At 46.3% G+C, this 20,347-nt stretch overlaps 2 protein-coding genes across 2 annotated transcripts; both read left to right on the top strand.

Annotated features, from left to right (window-relative positions):
• The first annotated feature begins 4,398 nt into the window (after window positions 1–4,398).
• On the top strand, window positions 4,399–6,678 carry LOC133418003 (oocyte zinc finger protein XlCOF7.1-like). Its single transcript, XM_061706311.1, has 3 exons — window positions 4,399–4,761; window positions 5,278–5,451; window positions 5,676–6,678. The coding sequence occupies exons 1-3, from the start codon at window positions 4,650–4,652 to the stop codon at window positions 6,632–6,634; spliced, it is 1,245 nt and encodes a 414-aa protein (XP_061562295.1). The 5' UTR covers window positions 4,399–4,649; the 3' UTR covers window positions 6,635–6,678.
• A 4,114-nt stretch (window positions 6,679–10,792) lies between these two features.
• LOC133417588 (zinc finger protein 771-like) lies at window positions 10,793–18,176 on the top strand. Its single transcript, XM_061705421.1, has 3 exons — window positions 10,793–11,204; window positions 12,110–12,409; window positions 16,714–18,176. The coding sequence occupies exons 1-3, from the start codon at window positions 11,027–11,029 to the stop codon at window positions 17,820–17,822; spliced, it is 1,587 nt and encodes a 528-aa protein (XP_061561405.1). The 5' UTR covers window positions 10,793–11,026; the 3' UTR covers window positions 17,823–18,176.
• The last annotated feature ends 2,171 nt before the right edge of the window (window positions 18,177–20,347 follow it).

Here is a 20,347-nt window from a genome sequence, read left to right on the forward strand (position 1 = left end):
GTGTGCTCTTGTTTTTTTTTTTTTTGCAATTTTGCCACTGATTGTGTCAGCCACTGGCGATTGTGTTTGTTCTGTTTTAGATTTCTAAATCTAGCTTGCTTTCCAAAAAATAAAATAAATAAATAAATCATTTTCTTTTCTATTTTTAATCCCTCGCACGTGTTTCTGTTTTATCATATTTTGTGTTTACAACTGTTTTTTTTTTTTTTTTTTTAATGCTTAATGGTCATCGTTTGTATTTTCACATTGCTATTGTTCACCAATGCATCTTCGTTCATAAATTAAAACTGCTCTGTACTATTTTTTTTATTTCACTCAGCCGAGCCAGGCGCCAGCACACATACAAAATGCACACTTGAACATTCACATCAAATGATCTTTATTGACCAGGCTGCTATAAAAAAACAAAAAAATATAGTTTCTATTTATTTGTACGGTTGCTAATGTAGAAAAGCTCCGGACTAGTAATCGTAGTTTTGCGGGGGGTCGCGGCCACGCTGGGGTCACAACGCGGCCTGCAGACCCACATGCTCCATTTTGTTTCGGTTTGAATAGATCCGTTCGATGCTCTGTCATCTGAGAGGCGTTTTGTTTGAAGATTAAAGTGCATTTATTTTTTTTCCCCAAACAGTGGTCGGTTTCATATCCCATCAGATGACCGCTTGGTGTGTTTTGTGTTGATGTTGTGGGCTCGTTTTCATGACGGAAGAATGGTGTGGAGTTGCTGCATCGGTGTACACTCAATACAGATGGTAGAAAGAGAAACACCTTTTCTCATGTTTGATCTTTTCTTATCTTCTTTATTGCAGCAGTAAGACAAGTGACCACGATGCCTTTGGAGGCATTCTGAGGCCTGATTAAGGGCAAAAAACAAAAAACAAAGATACAATATCGTACACACAATATGTGGCGCGCACGGAGCCGATTGATGTTCACACGGTGCGGGAGGGGGGAAAAAAAGCAAAACTGATCCCGATCCCGCGATTAGTCGAGCGTGCGCCGCGTGAAGGTGAGGCGGCGTCCCGGCGTCCGTCTGTTTCAAGCTACCGGGACGCCAACCTGACGGAAAAACAACCTCTTTCTTTCAATGTGTGACAACGTTGAGGCCCGTCATTTTCATCACCTCACCCATGAGAAAAAAAACATCCCGAAAATCACATTGTCTGATTTTCAAAGGATTTATGAGCAAATGATGGTGGACAAGAAGCAGTTGGTCACCTCCAAACGAGCAAGATTTGTGACGCTCACAGACCTGGAACTTCTTCTTTAAGAGGCTCCTCTGTCCTCCAATCGTTACCTGTAGTCTTGGCACCTGTTGGAACTCGTCATCAGTATAAAAGACACCTGTCCACCACCTCAAACAGTCCCACTCCAAACTCCACCATGGCCAAGACCAACGAGCTGTCAAAGGGCACCGGAAACAAAATTGTAGACCTGCACCAGGCTGGGAAGACTGAATCTGCAATAGGTAAGCAGCTCGGTGTGAAGAAATCAACCGCGGGAGCAATTATTAGAAAATGGAAGACACACAATCTCCCTCGATCTGGGGCTCCACGCAAGAGCTCACCCCGTGGGCTCAAAAACCATCGCAAGAACGGTGAGCAGAAATCCCAGAACCACACGCATTGTACTGTGAAACTGCAAATGAAAATCTGATCTCGCTCCTTTACTTCGTTGCTACTTTGATCATTGTGGCAATCACAAAGCTAATGCCGGTACATCATTCACCTGCAACTAATCCTAATTCCAGCAGGCGGCGAGTCTACTTTGAAGAGCTTGATGCTGTTGTCGTTCTCACTCTGCGTTTGCCAGGCGACCGGAAGTTTGCACGCCGCTGTACGTCAAACGCAGAAGTGCTGCGTGTGCACAGTTTCGGTTTTGAGTTCCTTCAGTTTTGTCTGCAGCTTCATTAACTGTTGCTCTTCTCCCCAGCGCACTTGTGTCTCTTAACCTCACGCTTAACATAAAATCTTTTATCGCACACAGTGCAATTGAATGGTTTCTCACCAGTGTGTGTTCTCGTGTGTGTTGTTAAATTTTTCTTCTCGGTAAATGTTTTACCACAAACGGAGCATGCAAAAGGTTTTTCCCCTGTGTGTATTCTTGTATGCATTGTTAAATCTCCCTTCTGAGTGAATCTTTTCCCACAAAATGAGCAGGCAAAAGGTTTTTCTCCAGTGTGTGTTCTCGTGTGTATTGTTAAATTAGTGTTTTTAGCGAATCTTTTCCCACAAACGAAGCAGGCAAAAGGTTTTTCTCCAGTGTGCGTTCTCGTGTGCATTGTTAAATTTGTCTTTAAAGAGAATCTTTTGCCACAAACTAAGCAGGCAAAAGGTTTTTCGCCCGTGTGTGTTCTTGTGTGTCTTATCAACAATGACTTTCTGTCAAAGGTTTTGTCACACTGAGAACATTTCACACGTTTTTTGTCAGTGTGACATGACATACCACCTTTTGAGTGTTCGCCATCATCAGTGTCCCGGGAATGGGCTGTTGCGTCATCGCTATCTGACAGCGGCGGTAAGAGGCCGTCTGCTTGTGGTCCTCCACAGCGCTCTGCGTCACCTCCTTCACTCTTCACGTTGACAGTCAATGGAAACGCGCTGATGTCCTCCTCCTGCTCCTCCTCTTTCACGCGCGGACGCTCCGGCTCCGGGCGCTCCATCCCGGAGCGCCAGTCCCGATACTCAAGACGACGATGTGCGTCGCAGACGTCTGCAGAACGCAAGAAAAGACACAAAGGCGCGCGGTTCCGTCAAGTCAAGATTTACTCAAGTCAACTCTCGTGTTGTGTGTTGTCCATGCATGCTTTTGGCAATGTTGACGCTATCCTGTATTGATCCCCAGAGGATTACAGCACTTAAATCAAGAGCCAGAGGATATACAAAGTCTACACACCCCTGTTCGAAATTCAGTTTTTTTGTGATATAAAAAAAATGGGACCTTTCAAAACGTTTTTTTTTTTCCACCAAACAACTCAACTGAAAGAAAAAACTATATTTTGAGAAAGCGGAAACGAAAATAAACAGCTGAGATAACGTGTTCTGTACTCGCAGCGTCCCGTCTGATCTCTCCTTTCTCCCGGCGTCCGTGTTCCAAAAACCCAGAAAACTCCAGCGCCTCTGATGTTTCACGATTAACGCGGTGTACCGGTGGTGCGGATTGAAGTTAGGAAGTTGTCGCTGAGACCAAGCCAAATTTCCATCTGGAAAAATAAAGCTCGCCCTAACTGTTCAGAATTAGCCAATCGCATTCAAGCTCATGTTCAATTTAAATTGCCTCTGATTAACCCCAAATAAAGTTCAGCTGTTTTCTGAGACTTTTTTTTGGTTTATTTTTGTGACAAACAGGTGTTTAGTCGATTATTTTTATTATTATTATTATTTTTTTGCCTTGTTTTGCAAGCTCAAATTTGAGTTTTGAGTTGGCTTCAGGTACAGCACCGCTCGAGTAAAGTGCAAAAAATGCTGCAGTTATGGGACTGGAATGCTCACATTTGAATAATGAGCAAACGAAAATGTGCTAGTTTGTTTGTTTGTTTTCCAGCGTACAAGGGCGGGCCCGTGAAAACAACGTAAAGTCGTAAATCACTGGCGTGCATATTACGTATATTACGTCGAACAAAATGATTGGTGTAAATATGTCAGTGATTTTTCACCCCAAAATAGGGAACGTTAAGAAGTGAACAAACCTGCTCTGCGATGCTTCTTGAAAACTCTTTTCTTCCACAAACTTCCTCCTCGTACTCTTCTTCTTTGGCACTTTTTTTTTGCACACGTTTTCACAAGATAATCGCACCACTTTACACTCGCGCTTGATCTCCGCCCAGCGACGTGTCGCTCGCTCTTTGTTAGCAGCTAGAAGGCTATGCTAAGCTAAGATAAGCTAACCCTCAAAAACGTCCGCGAGCACCGAGACGAGTTTATCCGGACACGAATGTTGATGTTGATGTTTTAGTCGAGTCAACTAGCGATGGGCTTACCGTATCGAGCCTTCCGTACGTTCACTAATAATTTAAGAATTATTAACTACACAAGGAAGCGCGTGTGCTGATGTTAAAGGGGGGGGGGGAACAAAAAAAAAAACTTACTGTTGTACGACAACGCCACTTGGACAAACTACGTGTGTGTCGCCATTTAGGGAATGTTTGTCTTAAAAACTTTTAACGTAGAAGTACGGGTATTCGTGTGTTTGTCATTTTTGTTGTGATGAATCACGAGACGTAATCGAAACACTCGAGACACGGACGCCGTCGGGCCCCATAAAAAATTTGGAGAAATGATAACCACCGAATTCGAAGTCAATCCTGGGACGCACATGAAGTTTGTCCAAGTGGAGCCGCCGTACTGCTTCCACCACAGCAGCGCAACGTTTTTTTTTTTTTTTTTTACGTGACGACAAAAGCTTCACTAAATAATTCTTTTTGAATAAGTACTGGACGTATTGCAGCCTCCATTTGACTAAAACAGTATCGTGTCCAGTTCAACTCGACTCGGTGCACGTCGAAGCCTTTCAGGATAGCTTAGCTTAGCTTAGCTTATTTTAGCTTAGCTTAGTTTAGCTTGCTAGCCGCTGACCAAGCGACGCCCACGCGAGCAAAGCGGCGATCAAGTGTGAGGGTAAAATGTTGTGATTATCGCGCGGGAAAAAAAATGTGTGCGAGAACGACACGTGACTACGCGGAGGAACTTTCTGGAAGGGAAACGGAGAAGGAGCCACTGGACGCTGTTTTGGGGCAACCTCGAGATGTGTCACGCGGAGGAGGTTTGGTCACTTTGGACTTTTGCCACTGATTCTTGCGAAGGGCTAGCAAGTTGACACGCACTGCTGAAATAATATATTTGTATTGCATACATATCATATTGATCATCATATTTATTATACCTTCTATCGCTGTCAACAGCTAGCACCCCAAAATGATGCTCCGTCGCTAATTTAATATGCTGAAAAAATTGTGACACAGACACAAATTAATGGAGAATTACTTTTGAAATCAGACGCCAGTAAAAACTGTTTGTTGAACGACAGTATGAATCATTTTTATTTTAAAAGGGGGGATTGGTGACAAAAAAATCCTCGCGGTATCTCAATATTTTAAAAAAAGTGAAGCCGAGAAACACAAAGTCGGTGCGCACTCTCGCGGGCCGCGTGTATTGACATGGCGGGCCGGAATCTGGCCCCCGGGGCCGCCACTTTGACACCTGCGATGCACAGGATCTGGGTACATTTCGTTTTGCTCGATTGACGTCAAATGCGCGTTTGTCTTCTTGTGTCCTCCAGACGTCAGCGAGGACGACGTACGTCGTGAGCATCGGGAGCCAGAAGAGGATGAGCACGAGCCACCCGACGTCAAAGAGGAAGCGGCGCCGGCGCCTCCTCACGTCAAAGAAGAAGAGCGCGAGGACGATATCGGCGAGGTTCCGTTCACCGGTCGCATTGTGAAGAGCGAAGAAGGTAACGGAGGCCGCCGCGGACGCAATCGGACGGCGTCTCAGCGCCGCGGTCAGAGGGCGCCGACGTAACATTTGCAAACTGAGCCAATGTTTCCCATTCAAATGAATGGAAACGCAAATGATTCGTTGATTTCACGGCCACCGCCGAAAACACGACATTGAAGTCACGACCTGAGACTTGATTTCACCAAACCGAACGTGTGTTTGTCTTCTCGTGTCCTGCAGACGTCAGTGAAGCATATCTTCATCCTGCGCGACAAGCGTTAGAGTCCCGTCCCGTGAAAGAGGAGGAGGAGTATGTTTTCACCGGGTTGCCATTAACTGGCGTCCATTTAAAGCATGAAGAAGACCAAGACAAAGGTCGAAGTGAAGAGACCAGAGGGGAGGAGCTTCCAAGCAGCAGCTCAAGTCAACGCATGACAACAGAAGGTGACCGAGACCGGTGGGGACGATCACGAGCAGACGGCCTCTTGGCTCCGCTCTCAGATAGCGACGACGCAATGTCGCACGCTCGTGACTCTCGTGATGACGACGACGACGGTGACGAACACTCCAAAGGTGATATGACACGCCGCAGTGACAACAAGCGCTGGGAATGTTCTCAGTGTGACAAAACCTTTGATGCCAAGTACACTTTGAAAGTACACTTGACAATGCACACGACAGACAAACGTTTTGTCTGCTCAGTTTGTGATAAAAGATTCGCCCAAAAAGCCGCTTTGACCACACACAAAAAGTCACACATGAGAGAGAAACGTTTCACTTGCTCAGTTTGCCTCTTGACTTTTCGGAAGCATTGCAATTTAAAAGCACACACAAGGACACACACAGGAGAAAAACCTTTTGCCTGCTCAGTTTGTGGTAAAAGATTCACTGAAAAAGGACACTTAAGGACACACTCAAGAACGCATACTGGCGAGAAACCTTTTGCCTGCTCAGTTTGCGGCCAAAGCTTTTCTGAAAGGGGAAGCTTAAGAAAACACGCAAGAACCCACAGTGGAGAAAAACCTTTTGCCTGCTCAGTTTGCGCTAAAACCTTCACCCAGAAGGGACATTTAAGACGGCATACAAGAACACACACTGGAGAGAAACCATTCAGTTGCAGCGTGTGTGACAAAAGATTCTGTAATAAGTATCAGGTTACGATACACAAGTGTGCTGGGGAGAATCGTAGTCATCAATGAAGCTTTAAAGAGGCAGTGGAGAAACTGACCGCGGTAAGCTGTAAAAGTGTACAAATGATCCTGAATAAAAGGAAAGTCTTCAAAATGTTCAGTGTCTTCATATCTTCATATCTTCTATTTCACAGCTTTACTCGAACTTTGCATCCACTCGACATGGGCGTGGCTATTCGGGTGCTGTGTGACATTGGTGGGGCCGTGTGTGAGTATCTGGGCGTGAGCTGTGGCCACTATAAGCTCCTGAACAAGTTTGCTGATTTAGTTTGTGTTTTGCGGTTTTGCTGGTGTACATTAAATGGCTGAAAAGGGCGTCGGCCCCTGTGGTTCTCCTATCCATACGTAAGGGTATTACAGTAATTATACTGTAAAAACCTATTTTTTTTTTTAAAAAAAGCAATAGTGTTAAGAAATGTAATATGGCAGGGGCACAAACGCTGAACAGCGATGTCATAGCAATGTACATTAGCGATACAGGGGAATCACACAGTCTCCCTGCTCAGGGCCTCTGTAGAGCAAAGTCCATCAGGAAGTCGAATCTGAGATTCAGGAGGAGGAGTATGGTTTTGGTCTTGGCCGCGGGGAGCCGGTGCTCGACACCCTCGGCAGGGTCCTCCGGGAGTATGGGGTCACAGAGCCCTTCGTATGGGCTGTTTGGTCCTTGTAGAACCGGTGTCAGAGTTTGGGCCGCATTGCCAGCAGTAGGGTTGAACTCCGCCAAGGCTGCCCTTCTTCACCAATTCTGTTACCTTCATGGACAGAATTTCTCGGCGCCGCTGAGGTGTTAAGGGGGTCCGGTTTGGTGGCCTCTGGCATAAATATGGCACAGCGGGGGGGGGGGGGGGGGGCAAAAGTGTGCGCCAGTGGCAGGTTAGACGAGTGTTGGTAGCTTGGTAAACAGGCGGCTCCTCTCATTCACTTTTCATCGCGGTCTCGCTTGGACACGTCTCTGTGCGGGAGAGGACCACGCGTAATCGCAGCGCTCCGTGCTCGCGTGGAGCCATGTCGCTGCCCTTGGCTGGCGCGACAACAGGCCACGTGAGCCGGGGGCCCTTATCAAATACACAACGGGCCGGTGATAACTGCCATGATCATTCGTGCGCCCCGGCCAGTTGGATACCTTCCAAAAATATATAACAATGATGATGATAGGAACGATCATTTTAACGTGTTCAATCCATTGGTTTCTGCGGTGATTCAGAGGGTTTGATGCTCACTGTTCACGTATCGATCAAATTCACGAAAAATGCGTAAGACCGACCGCGCCAAGATTTAGACGTGGTTTCAGCAGGCATAAGAGCGACTTTGTGCCACGGAATTATAACTGCCAGGCACCTCTTCAAGGGCACACCCTCGCTGCGCCGAAACGCAGAACTCGGCACAGACCGAACTGGCAAACGTGCGCGGGAAAACCAGGATACGCCAGCTTTTGCACCCTGCTGCAGATGCGGCGTCTACTAAAATATAACGTCTCCCAGCTGGCCCAGGAATGCCTCAGAATCCCCCTGGAACAACTGGACGAAGTGGCTGGGGAGAGGGAGAAGGATGGCTGGGTGGACGGTAATATTGGATATGTGGGTCTCATGCATCTAATGAGTGAATGTTTTCAACTTATACATTCTTAAAAATCCCATCCTGGAATCCGTCACCTTATCATGGTGGAGGGGTTTGTGTGTCCTAATGATCCTAGGAGCGAAGTTGTCTGGGGCTTCACGCCCCTGGCAGGGTCACACATGGCAAACAGGTCCTAGGTGAGTCGATCATCGCAGTTCGATGATCGACTTTGCGGTCGTGTCATCGGACTTGCGGCCGCATGTCTTGGACACTCGGGTGAAGAGAGGGGCGGAGCTGGCAACCGATCACCACCTGGTGGTGAGTTGGCTCCGACGGTGGGGGAAGATGCCGGTCCGACGTGGCAGGCCCAAACGAGGGTCTGCTGGGAACGTTTGGCGGAATCCCCTGTCAGAAGGAGTTTCAACTCCCACCTCCGACAGAACTTTGCTCATGTCCCGGGGGAGGCTGGGGACATCGAGTCCGAGTGGACCGTGTTCCGCGCCTCCATTGCCGAGGCGGCCGACCGGAGCTGTGGCCGTAAAGTGGTCGGTGCCTGTCGTGACGGCAATCCCCGAACCCGTTGGTGAGGGATGCCGTCGAGCTGAAGAAGGAGTCCTATCGGGCCTTTTTGGCCTGTGGGACTCCTGAGGCAGCTGATGGGTACCGGCTGGCCAAGCGGAATGCAGCTTTGGTGGTCGCTGAAGCAAAAACTCGGGCATGGGAGGAGTTCTGCGAGGCCATGGAGAAAGACTTCCGGACGGCTTCGAGGAAATTCTGGTCCACTATCCGGCGTCTCAGGAGAGGAAAGCAGTGCACCACCAACACTGTGTATATTGGAAATGGAGCGCTGCTGACCTCGACTCGGGCCGTTGTGAGCCGGTGGGGAGAATACTTCGAAGACCTTCTCAACTCCACAGACACGCCTTCCCATGGGGGAGCATAGTCTGGGTTCGCTGAGGCGGGCTCTCCTATCTCTGGGGTTGAGGTCACAGAGGTGGTTAAAAAGCTCCTCGGTGGCAAGGATGAGATTCACCCGGAGTTCCTAAAGGCTCTGGATGTTGTGGGTCTGTCCTGGTTGACACGTCTCTGCAACATCGCGTGGACATCGGGGATAGTGCCTTTGGATTGGCAGACTGGGGTGGTGGTCCCCCTTTTTAAGAAGGGGGACCGGAGGCTGTGTTCCAACTACAGGGTGATCACACTCCTCAGCCTTCCTGGTAAGGTCTATTCAGGGGTGCTGGAGAGGAGGGTCCGTCAGGAAGTCGAATCTTTTCGTCCTGGCCGTGGAACGGTGGACCGGCTCTACACCCTCGGCAGGGTCCTCGAGGGTGCGTGGGAGTTCGCCCAACCAGTCTACATGTTTTGTGGACTTGGCGTTTGACTGTGTCCCTCGGGGGGTCCTGTGGGTGGTGCTTCGGGAGTACGGGGTACCGAACCCTCTGATACGGGCTGTTCGGTCCTTGTACAACCGGAGTCAGAGTTTGGTCCGCATATCCGGCAGTAAGTCGGACTTGTTCCCGGTGAGGGTTGGACTCCGACAAGCCTGCCCTTGGTCACCGATTCTGTTCATAACTTTTATGGACAGAATTTCTAGGCGCAGCCGAGGCGGAGAGGGGGTCCGGTTTGGTGGCCTCAGTATTGCATCTCTGCTTTTTGCTGATGATGTGGTTCTGTTGGCTTCATCAAGCCGTGACCTCCAACTCTCACTGGAGCGGTTCACAGCACTGTGAAGGCTCTGGAATGAGAATCAGCACCTCCAAATCTGAGACTATGGTACTCAGTCGGAAAAGGGTGGCGTGCCCTCTCCGGGTCAGGGATGAGATCCTGCTCCAAGTTCAAGTATTTTGGGGTCTTGTTCACGAGTGAGGGAAGAACGGAACGGGAGATCGACAGGCGGATCGGTGCAGCAGCGTCTGCAGCGATGCGGACTTTGTATCGGTCCGTTGTGGTGAAGAAGGAGCGAAGTCGAAAGGCGAAGCTCTCGATTTACCGGTGGATCTACGTTCCTACCCTCACCTATGGTCACAAGCTATGGGTCGTGACCGAAAGAACGAGATCCCGGATACGAGCGGCCGAAATGAGTTTCCTCCGCAGGGTGTCCGGGCTCTCCCTTAGAGAGAGGGTGAGAAGCTCGGTCATCCGGGAGGATCTCCGAGTCGAGCCGTTACTCCTTCACATCGAGAGGAGCCAGACGAGGTGCCTTGGGCATCTGTTTCGGACGCCTCCCTGGTGAGGTATTCCGGGCACGTCCCAGGACACGCTGGAGAGACTACGTCGTTCGGCTGGCCTGGGAACGCCTCGGGATCCCCCCGCAAGAGCTGATGAGAGGGAAGTCTGGGCGTCCCTGCTAAAGCTACTGCCCCCGCGGCCCGACCTCGGATAAGCGGTAGAGAAACGGAAGGATGGACATTCTTAAAAATAACAGTTCTGGAGTGACACAGTTTTCACGCACATTGTAATATATATTTTGTATCGCAACCACACGCCAAACGATCGTAAAAAACAAAAACGTCTGAAAATCGCTTCAAATTGTTTCAAACGAAGATTGAGGCACAGCCTTAGTTTGTCCAAGTGGAGTTGCCGTAGTACGTCCGCGGCAGCTCTACTTCCGTAGACGTAACGTTTCCAGTTAGGCTTCGCTAAATAATTCTTTCAGAATGAGTAGTCAACAGACCGAAAACTCGACTGGGGACGTCCATCACTACTCTACTGGACTAAAACTTCATTCCTGTCTGCATAAACTCGTCTCGGTGCACGTTGGAGCTTCTCGAGCGAGCTAAGCTTAGCTTAGTTTAGCTTAGCTTGCTAGCCGCTAACAAAGAGACGCGCGATTGTTAGCGACACATGGCTGAGCAGAGATCAAGTGTGACTGAACAGTATTGCAGTCACCGTCTAAAAATGTGGGCAAAATGTGTGAAAGAAGAAGAGTACGAGGAGGACATTTGTCGAGCGGAAGAGACCGAACGTCACCTACTGGACGCCGTTTGCGAGCTGCAAGCTCGAGATTTGCTACAGAGAGCAGGTTTGTCCCCGGTGTCCCTGCGGTTATTTCCCGGTTTTCATTCGAATCACTGACGTGTACCTTGACATCAATAACTTTGTGGTATTTTGCGAATTTAATTCGTTCCGTGACAAAGCTCGTAAAACTCCAATTCCTCGGAATGTCCCCGTATTCAAATGAACTGCACACAAAAGCAAATGGTCACGTGCTTTCATTGAAGTAAAACTGCGTCGTAGGATTCACGTCAGAAGCGCTAGCAGTTCATCGATTCGCCGACAACGACTCGATTATCCAAATATCAGAAAAGTGGGGCGTCACATTGTCATTTAAAGGATGAGTTGCTCGGTTGATTTCTTTTGATAATTTTTTTTTGGGGATTGCCTCGCTCACGCTATCGCCGCTGAGTGTTTTTCGCTCAGTCTAATGAAGAGCAAAAAGACAACCGCACAGATACAGAACCCGCCGGCATTTGCTTGACGCACGGCGCCAATGACGGTGACACAACGCGAGAAGAAGCTAAGCGCAGATCCTTCCGCCATCGATGACAAGCGCGTCCTCACACGAGTCGGAGCAGTTTTCTTACGAGCCTTCCCGACTGCTTGGCCCGCGTTTACTTACTCGCTTCCGCGTTCATTAGAAGACAACGCGGCCACCGCTGGGATCTGTGATTGGGTCGACGTGCGCAGGCGGAACATCCAACAATGGAACAATGTAGATCCTTCCGTCGGTAAATTGAAAATAGTTTGTGAAACGAGGTCTTTTTTCTGCAAACATGGGGCGTGACCCGATTTGTTCGTAAACGGGTCCTTTTGGTACCTGAGGTTCCGCTGTATAAACAAGGATACGCCACGTGAAAGTCACGACGTGAGACGTGACTGAGCGAAGCTTGACCAAACTATGCTTGCTGGTCCTGTTGTGTTTTGCAGACGTCACTCGAGAAGATCTTCTTCAGCAGGAGCCGGACTCCCTCCGGACCAAAGAGGAGGAGGAGGAGGAGCTTCCGGAGATCAAAAAGGAAGAGGACCTCCGGTCTCCTCACTTTAAAGAGGAAGCGCAGGAGGATGAAATCAGCAAGTTCGCATTGACGGGTGTCAGTGTGCAGAGCGAAGCAAGTGATGGAGACCACTTTGGAGGATCCCAAGCAGACGGCCTCTTAGCGCCGCTCGCAGATAGTGACAGCGCAACGTCACACTCTTCTGACTATGAGGACGGCGAACACTGGAAAGGTGATATGACAGGTCACGCTGACAACAAAAGCATCCGGTGTTCTCATTGTGACAAAACGTTTGACAACAAGTCATTGCTGCGAGCACACGAAAGAACGCACACGGCACAAAAACCTTTCGCCTGCTTAGCTTGTGGTAAAACATTCTCATTAAAGGCCAATTTAACAATGCACACAAGGACACACACTGGAGAAAAACCTTTTGCCTGCTCAGTTTGCGGCAAAAGATTCTCGAGAAAGTCAACTTTATCAATGCACACAAAAACACACACCGGAGAAAAACCTTTTGTCTGTTCAGTTTGCGGCAAAAGATTCACACAGAAAGGAGATTTAACAATACATGCAAGAACGCACACAGGTGAGAAACCTTTCGCCTGCTCAATTTGTGGGAAACGATTCACTCAGAATGGAGATTTAAGGGTTCACACAAGAACGCACACTGGAGAAAAACCTTTAGCATGCTCAGTTTGTGGGAAAAGATTCTCGATGAAAACCTATTTGAAAAGGCACACAGTTACACACACTGGAGAAAAACTTTTTGGCTGCTCAGTTTGTGGCAAAAGATTCTCGAGACACGGCGATTTAAGAATGCACACAAGAAAACACACGGGGGAGAAGCCCTATTCCTGCTCAGTTTGTGGGAAAAGATTCACCGGAAAGACAAACTTAACAGCGCACGTGAGGACGCACACCGGTGAGAAACCGTTCAGCTGCAACGTGTGTGACAAAAGATTCTCTCGAAAGGATCGGCTTAAGAAACACAAGTGCGCTGGTGAGAAGAGCAACGCTCCATGAAGCTGCGGAATAAACTGCAGAAACCGAGGCCGCGTTGCTCATCGTTGACTCCTTCCGCACTCCATTATCGCTGAGCTGAAGAAAAAAAAAAGAGTTAAGTCGCTCAACGGCTGATATTTGGGATTTCGGGACATGTGAGTCTGGAACAAACGTCAAGAAGACGTTGTGGAGGTCGCGGAGTGAGTTGGAGAAGACTGTTCGAGGGGAATTTGATGAAACAGCTTCTCTTCGATCAGTAGATACAGCGTATAGGAATGAGAATGTCAAAGAATGTCCCGTATCCCGATATATCGGATGCTGTAATTGTCAAAAGTGCGGTGGCACGGCAGCCGGCGTACTCGTGGGGACCGGAGCCGGACTTGGCCGCTCCCTGCCCATCTGCGGATTTTGACGATCTCGCCATTGTATGTTGCGCCCGAGCGAGACCGTACGACTCGAACTGCGTGTAACAAGATTAGGTCATTGATTTACAAGACGGATGTTATTGTAGAACATGTACCATCGAATTACAGCTGCTTCTGGAAATTTCCATGATTCCAATTTGAGTTGCATTTGGAAAAGTCGCCACAGGAGCTCAAATTGTTTTCATATCACTTCCTCCTCGTCAAGCCGACGCTTGCGATTGGCGCGCTCTGGTCACGTGCCACTCTCGTGTCGTCTCCAAAGGGAGCTATTTTTCCAACTATGAACTCCAAGCGCCACCTTGTGGTGGTGGGTTTGTCTGAGCTTTGGACTCCTCGTGAACGGTTTCACCTTCACAATTTGGGACTTTGTTTTCCTTCTTACGGAACTTTGACTTATCAGGGTTGTCATGTGAAGTGAAATTTGTCATTTGCTTGAATGGATTTCCACATGCTGTACACGTGTCACGCAACCCAAAAACACATTTTAAATATGTATTTCCACGTCATCATGTTTTGTTATCAGTTTCGTGTGTGTCGAACCTGGCTGCTGTTGATGCGTTCTTTCAAAATGAAGTCATCAAATGTAATGAGTTACATTACTTTGAGAAAGTAACGAAAAGGGTTCCACTCCTATTACATTTGCAACAGTGCTTAGTTGAAAGCCAAAAGCAACTCATCTTCCCAACGTTGTTGACGAGGCACTCCAAATATGCGCTGCGTGCGTGCGGGCGGAGACGGAATTGCGACCGACCAATCACGAGGGCCTTTGCATCTGCAAACTTGTTAAGAGGAACAGTTTGACCTCAATTGGACTTGAATTGAATCCCACTCGAAGTTCCGAGCCGAAAGCGGTGAGAGTCATCATTGAGCTTCGCACACGAAGCAACGATGTGACGCCATCTTTCGGAGCCGTCGCCATCCGAATGGCGTCATCCGGGGGCCGGCGGTCTCATTTCCCCACAAGCCTCCTTTTGCCACGCCGCCTCGTCTCCTCGATGGGATTTTTGCAAGCATGCCAACCGAGGAGCGACAAATCGAAAGTGGGGAAATGAGACGAGGCCCAAGTGAAGTTTGCCGCAGCGAGACTCTTTGTGCTCTTTGTGCACGAGCTTTGCGCCATCTTTCTCTGCGTACATTCATCTCGACTTCAGTGAACGGAAGCAGCATCGTCGTGCGAAGATGTGTGCAAAACGTGTGAAAGAAGAAGAGTCGGGGAAGGACATTTGTCGGGCAGAAGAGGAGGAAGTTGAACGACTGGAGGCAGCTTGCGAGCAGCCTCGACTTGTGCGACTCGGAGCAGGTTTGCTCGCTTCTGACTTTCATTTTGGCCTCGATCGGGAGTGGAAGGAATTCATCGCAAAGATGGAAAATACACCAGGTTGTTTCCAAAAAAGAATCCGATCATCGCCTCCGTGGTGTTTGGATGACAGGTTTGAAAAATGACAACGGAAGTTGAAAGTTTACATCCGTTGAGTCCAAAAATGGGACATTGTTTCAAAATGGTCAGTTGTCAATTTCCATCCCTTGATTAAAAAACAGGGAATTATTAGAAAGTGCGCAAACATAATTTGATGACTGATTTGAATGTTACGAAAGAGGCCAAAAGGTTGATCCTTGTTTTCTCAAGCAGATGTTTGCAAATGTCTTATTTTGATTCAACGCAAAAGATAATCAGTCCGTTTTCACAGAAGAAAACAAAGATCAGAGGATATTTGCTGTGGAGATGTTGTAATCTCATGTTTTGGACAATTTCCATTTAAAAAATGTCTCGGCACTTAATTGATGATCAAAATAGCTGTCGATTAATTGTTGCGCCTCGATATACAAATTTATGGTATACGATAATCTGCCATTCATTCGATTTATTTGCATCAACGTAAAGGAGCTAATGTGGTTCATATTTCACGAACGAGTTGATTCCAAGTGTTTTTTGCTCATTAAAAAAATATAATAATTTGTCACTCATTTCCAATAATATCAATGAGGTTTTACACGATCAGGATTTTTGGGGCTGATCAACGATCAGCGAGTTTTTAAAAAAACGATCACCGACCTGTTGATTTACTGTATACACTTGTGTACTTAATTGCTCCAAAAAACGATATTTACAATAAATCGTCCTCGCCTGTCTTGTGCACCGCTGACCACCAACACACGTTTCCCCTCCCCCCATTTTGTCCTTACAATACAAAGTCGGCGCTCTCCACTCTTGTTGCCGTCGCCACGGTAACGCGTGCGAATTTGAGTTGGCGAGATAAAGCCCGGTGATCGTAACAAAACGGGATGCGGCGGTATCGGAATACAAGATTCGATCGCAGTCGTCTGACGTAGCAATTTTTGTGAACCCCGAGTCGAAAGGCCGCAGACAGGCTTACACACTAGTTACGACATGCAAAAAAAAAGCAAAAAGAAATAAAAATTGTCCACCAGGAAGCTCGTACGGACGAGCCAAAGTTGCGAGGGGTTCTCCAAGTCGATGCGTCAGACTGACCGTGACGCTTCTAACGCCGTTACTTGCCCTTAAATAGAGCAAATTGAACATTAATCTTGAGACGAGCAGTGTCATGTACTAGAGTCATAATTATTATTTTTTTGTTTGTTTCTTAGAAAATTCCACAAAGATTACGGCCACTTGTCACATTGCAACTTGAATAGGGGTGTGTCGACTTATGTCCAATGTCTTGATGTTATTAAAAATGAATATTTTATTTCTTATTATAGTTGTTATTATTATTATTATTGCAGTGGACCAAGCACATCCTCGCAGATTTTTTTCAAATTTATTTTGTCTTTCAAATTTTTATTTATTTTTTTTGTCGGGGGGGGGGCAACCCCAAAAACCCTTTGTGGCGGTTTATCCCTGCCTATTCAAGATTTTTTGAGGTTCTCAAAAAAAAAATAATAATAAAATTTAAAATTGACAAAAAAATGGGGCTCAATTATCCGCAGATTTTCGCTATTAGCTGGTTCTTATTTGCGGGGGTCCACTGTATTCCAGGTATTAATAGTAACACGTTATATGCAACATCAAAGTCACAACACGGGACTTGACTGAGCAAACTTCACTTTAGTGAACCGTGCGTCTTTGTCTACTTGTGTCCTGTAGACGTCAGTGAAGATCTTTGTCCTGAGCAGCTGGAGCCAGAATCCCCCCACCTCAAAGAAGAGGAGGAGCCAGAGTGCTCCCACATTAAAGAGGAGGAGCGAGAGCCCCCTCACAGTCACGCTGAAGAGGAGTCTGAGCCCCCCTACATTAAAGAAGAAGAGCAGGAGGATGATATCACCAAGATTCCATTCATTTGTGTCATTGTGAAGAGTGAAGAAGGCGACGGAGACCGCTGTGGAGGATCCCAATTGGACGACCTCTCAGCTCCACTGTCAGATAGCGACGACATCACGTCACACTCTTCTGACTCTTCTGAACGACACTCGAAAGGTGACACTGACAACAAATGTGTTCAATGTTCTCACTGTGACAAAGCGTTTTACAGCCGGTCGTCGTTGAAAGAACATATTAGAAAACACACTGGAGAAAAACCCTTTGCTTGCTTAGTTTGTGGTAAAAGATTCTCTTTCAAGAAAAATGTCAAAATACACACAAAAACGCACACAGGCGAAAAACTTTACGTCTGCTCAGTTTGCGGTAAAAGGTTCACTCAGAATGGAAGTTTAAAAATGCACACAAGAACGCACACTGGAGAAAAACCTTTTGCCTGCTCAGTTTGCGGTAAAGGATTCTCGGAAAAGACACATTTAACAAGACACACAAGAACACACACAGGAGAAAAACCTTATGGCTGCTCCGTTTGTGGTAAACGGTTCACTCAGAATGGAGATTTGAGAATACACACGCGAACACACACTGGAGAAAAACCTTTTGCCTGCTCAGTTTGCGGTCAAAGATTCTCTATCAAGGGACACTTAACAGCACACACAAGAACTCACACGGGGGAGAAACCTTTTTCCTGCTCAGTTTGTGATAAAAGATTTACTGTGAAGAAAGGTTTGACAAGACACACAGCTACACACGCGAGTAGGAAACCTTTTGCCTGCTCAGTTTGTGGTAAAAGATTTGCTAAAAAGGCTTATTTAACAAAGCACACTACGAAACACACGAGTGAGAAACCATTCCATTGCAGTGTGTGTGATAATACATTCTTCTGCCAGGATCAGTTTAAGAGACACAGGTGTGCTCGTGAGAATCAACTGAACTGACGAAATCATTGTCCATACTCCCTAATCACAGCGGAAGCTCAGATTACAAATGACCTGCTTTACGAATAATTCAATTTCTGCTCTAGGTTTATTTAGAAAAAAATAATCATTAAAAAAAAAAAAAAAAAAAAAAAACGATTTCCTCGGTTTGGGCATTTTTTTCGGTTTGCAGAAAGCCTTAGCACAGACGTGGAAGGATCAGTTGTGCTTTTGCCCCACTGTGTACAGTAAACACCTTTGGCTCTCGGTGTCTGTGTTTGGCGTACGTGTTTGTGAGTTTTCCGAATTTACCATCTGTCCTATTTTAATAAACGTAATAATACTAATAGTAGTAAAAAAAAAAAGTTGTGTGGTCTTTTCTCATGATTAATAGTACCTGTAGTATAACTGTACAAACTCCTGATTCAATAAAGATGTTTTTTTTTTCCTTTATCAAGCGATTTACGTATGCCCCTTATGTAACAATTGCAAAAGCGGTGTTTTGTCCGCATCCAAATGCAGCATTTCGGTCACATGGTTATATGGGTTACGTGTCCAATCGGGTGCCTATATGCCGTAGAAGGAAGCGCAGCACACATATGAAACTCCTTCGCTGCCATTGACGGCTGTTGAATTCAAATATCCATGTTAACATGGAGGCCTGGCAGTGAATGAGTTTTAAATGCATTTTCCCAGAGTGAACAATATTCCTCTCTGTGTCAGTTTTGATGCAGTCGTCTACTAAAATCCATTTCAATGAAACCATATTGCTTTTGAGGACAAATAACAATAGCAGTAGGGAACATAGATAGACATCTAACTGGAGAAAGTAAAAAATTTTTGGAGAGAAACAAAACATTTTAAACGTGCATTTTGTGTTTATTTATTTTTTTGTATTGTAACCACGTGTCTGACGTTTGTAACAACAAACGGCATGAGAATTTGATTAGTGTGTTTTTATGCCCAAAGTCCGAATGGGATGGAGGGGCGGAGTCATGGCGAGACTCCCGGTTCAAGATGGCGGCCACTCTGCACGTCGCTCCAATTCGCTACATCTAGAGTTCTGTACAATATTTATGGCCGTACCACTTCTGCTGCAGAGCTACTCGTTTTTTTTTTTTTTTTTTTTTTTTTTTTTTAAACCACACGAGATTGACGAAACGATTCTTTCGGAACTGGAGGCTCCGCTTAAGTGGACTAAAGAACCGCATTTTGTTCAGTCTTCGTTTCCGGATAAACTCGTCTCGGTGCGCGTTGAAGCTTTTCCAGCTAGCATACAGTAGCTTAGCTTGCTAGTCGCAAGTTTGTCAGCAACACAGCGCTAAGCAGAGATCGAGTGTCAAGTGATCATCGTGCGAAAATGAGAACGAGGAAGAGTGCGAGAAGGAAATTTCTCGGTATTCCTGATTGTTTCTTTCATTTTTTTTTTTTTTTTTTTACAATCATAATCAGTGACATACAATTACACCAATAATTTGTTGTGTGCCTTTATTGTACGGGTTTAATTCCTGATCCCTGGACCAACCTTGGAACTCAAACTACTTGTATATCAACAAAATTTACATACGTAGAATATTAACAAACTGGTTGTAAAAAGCGAAAGTAGTGTCGTATTCATGTGTTGGATGTGGCCCTTTTAGGGGCGTGGCCTAGAGAAATGCAAACGTGGGTTGCCAGGTTTGCTAGTCTCTCCTTGTAGGTACCCCATTGATGAAGTTTTTTAAGTAAATTATATATATATATATATATATATATATATATATATATAAAGTGTTTTTATATAGATTTAGTTTTGTAACGTCAGACACATTCATTAAGCACCCACTGCAGGACAGTAAATAGAATATCTCAACAATACATTCATAACACTCCTGATCTCGACCGAATTTACCAAAGCAAAATCGTCAGAGCACAATTGCACAAATTCTATTGGGTTAAAATAAAATCAAGTTAAATCACAACTGGGCTTTTTTTTTTCTCTTCCCAAAACTGAATAGGAATTTGTATTGTAAATGTTTTGACAGTTGCTGGTTCCTCTCATAATATCAATGTTGATCAAATATTCTCCCCAAAAGTCTCCCCGATAAGACAAAGCTCATTCGCATAAGTCCCTTTTCGTCGAAGCGCAACAAGCTTCAAATATCGTCTCAAAGCAAAATCATTCACGATTCAATTTCGATTCAATTTCGATTTAAATTCTTCGATATCGATTAAGACTGCAGTAAATTAGATAAGTTGATAAGTGAGCCACTTTGTGACACTGCCCTTGAGAACGGTGCGTGAATCTCATTTGTCCACACGAGGTCGCCATCCACACCCAACACCAGCCCAACACACCCAACACGTCACCGTAGCGCCCCTCACTGGACAAAAGGTGAATCGATATTGAATTGGGGGGCGTGGAGGGGGGTTTGCATTGATGACTTCATATTTCTACTCCCCCTATTGTCTTTTTTTGCACTGTGGAGGCAGCATGGTATCAAGGATATAGTAGCAGTAGGTTGAAATGGTGGAAATGAAAGCGATTAATAGGGAATTATGGAAGT

Source organism: Phycodurus eques, chromosome 2 (assembly GCF_024500275.1).
Source record: "Phycodurus eques isolate BA_2022a chromosome 2, UOR_Pequ_1.1, whole genome shotgun sequence".
NCBI lineage: Eukaryota > Metazoa > Chordata > Actinopteri > Syngnathiformes > Syngnathidae > Phycodurus > Phycodurus eques.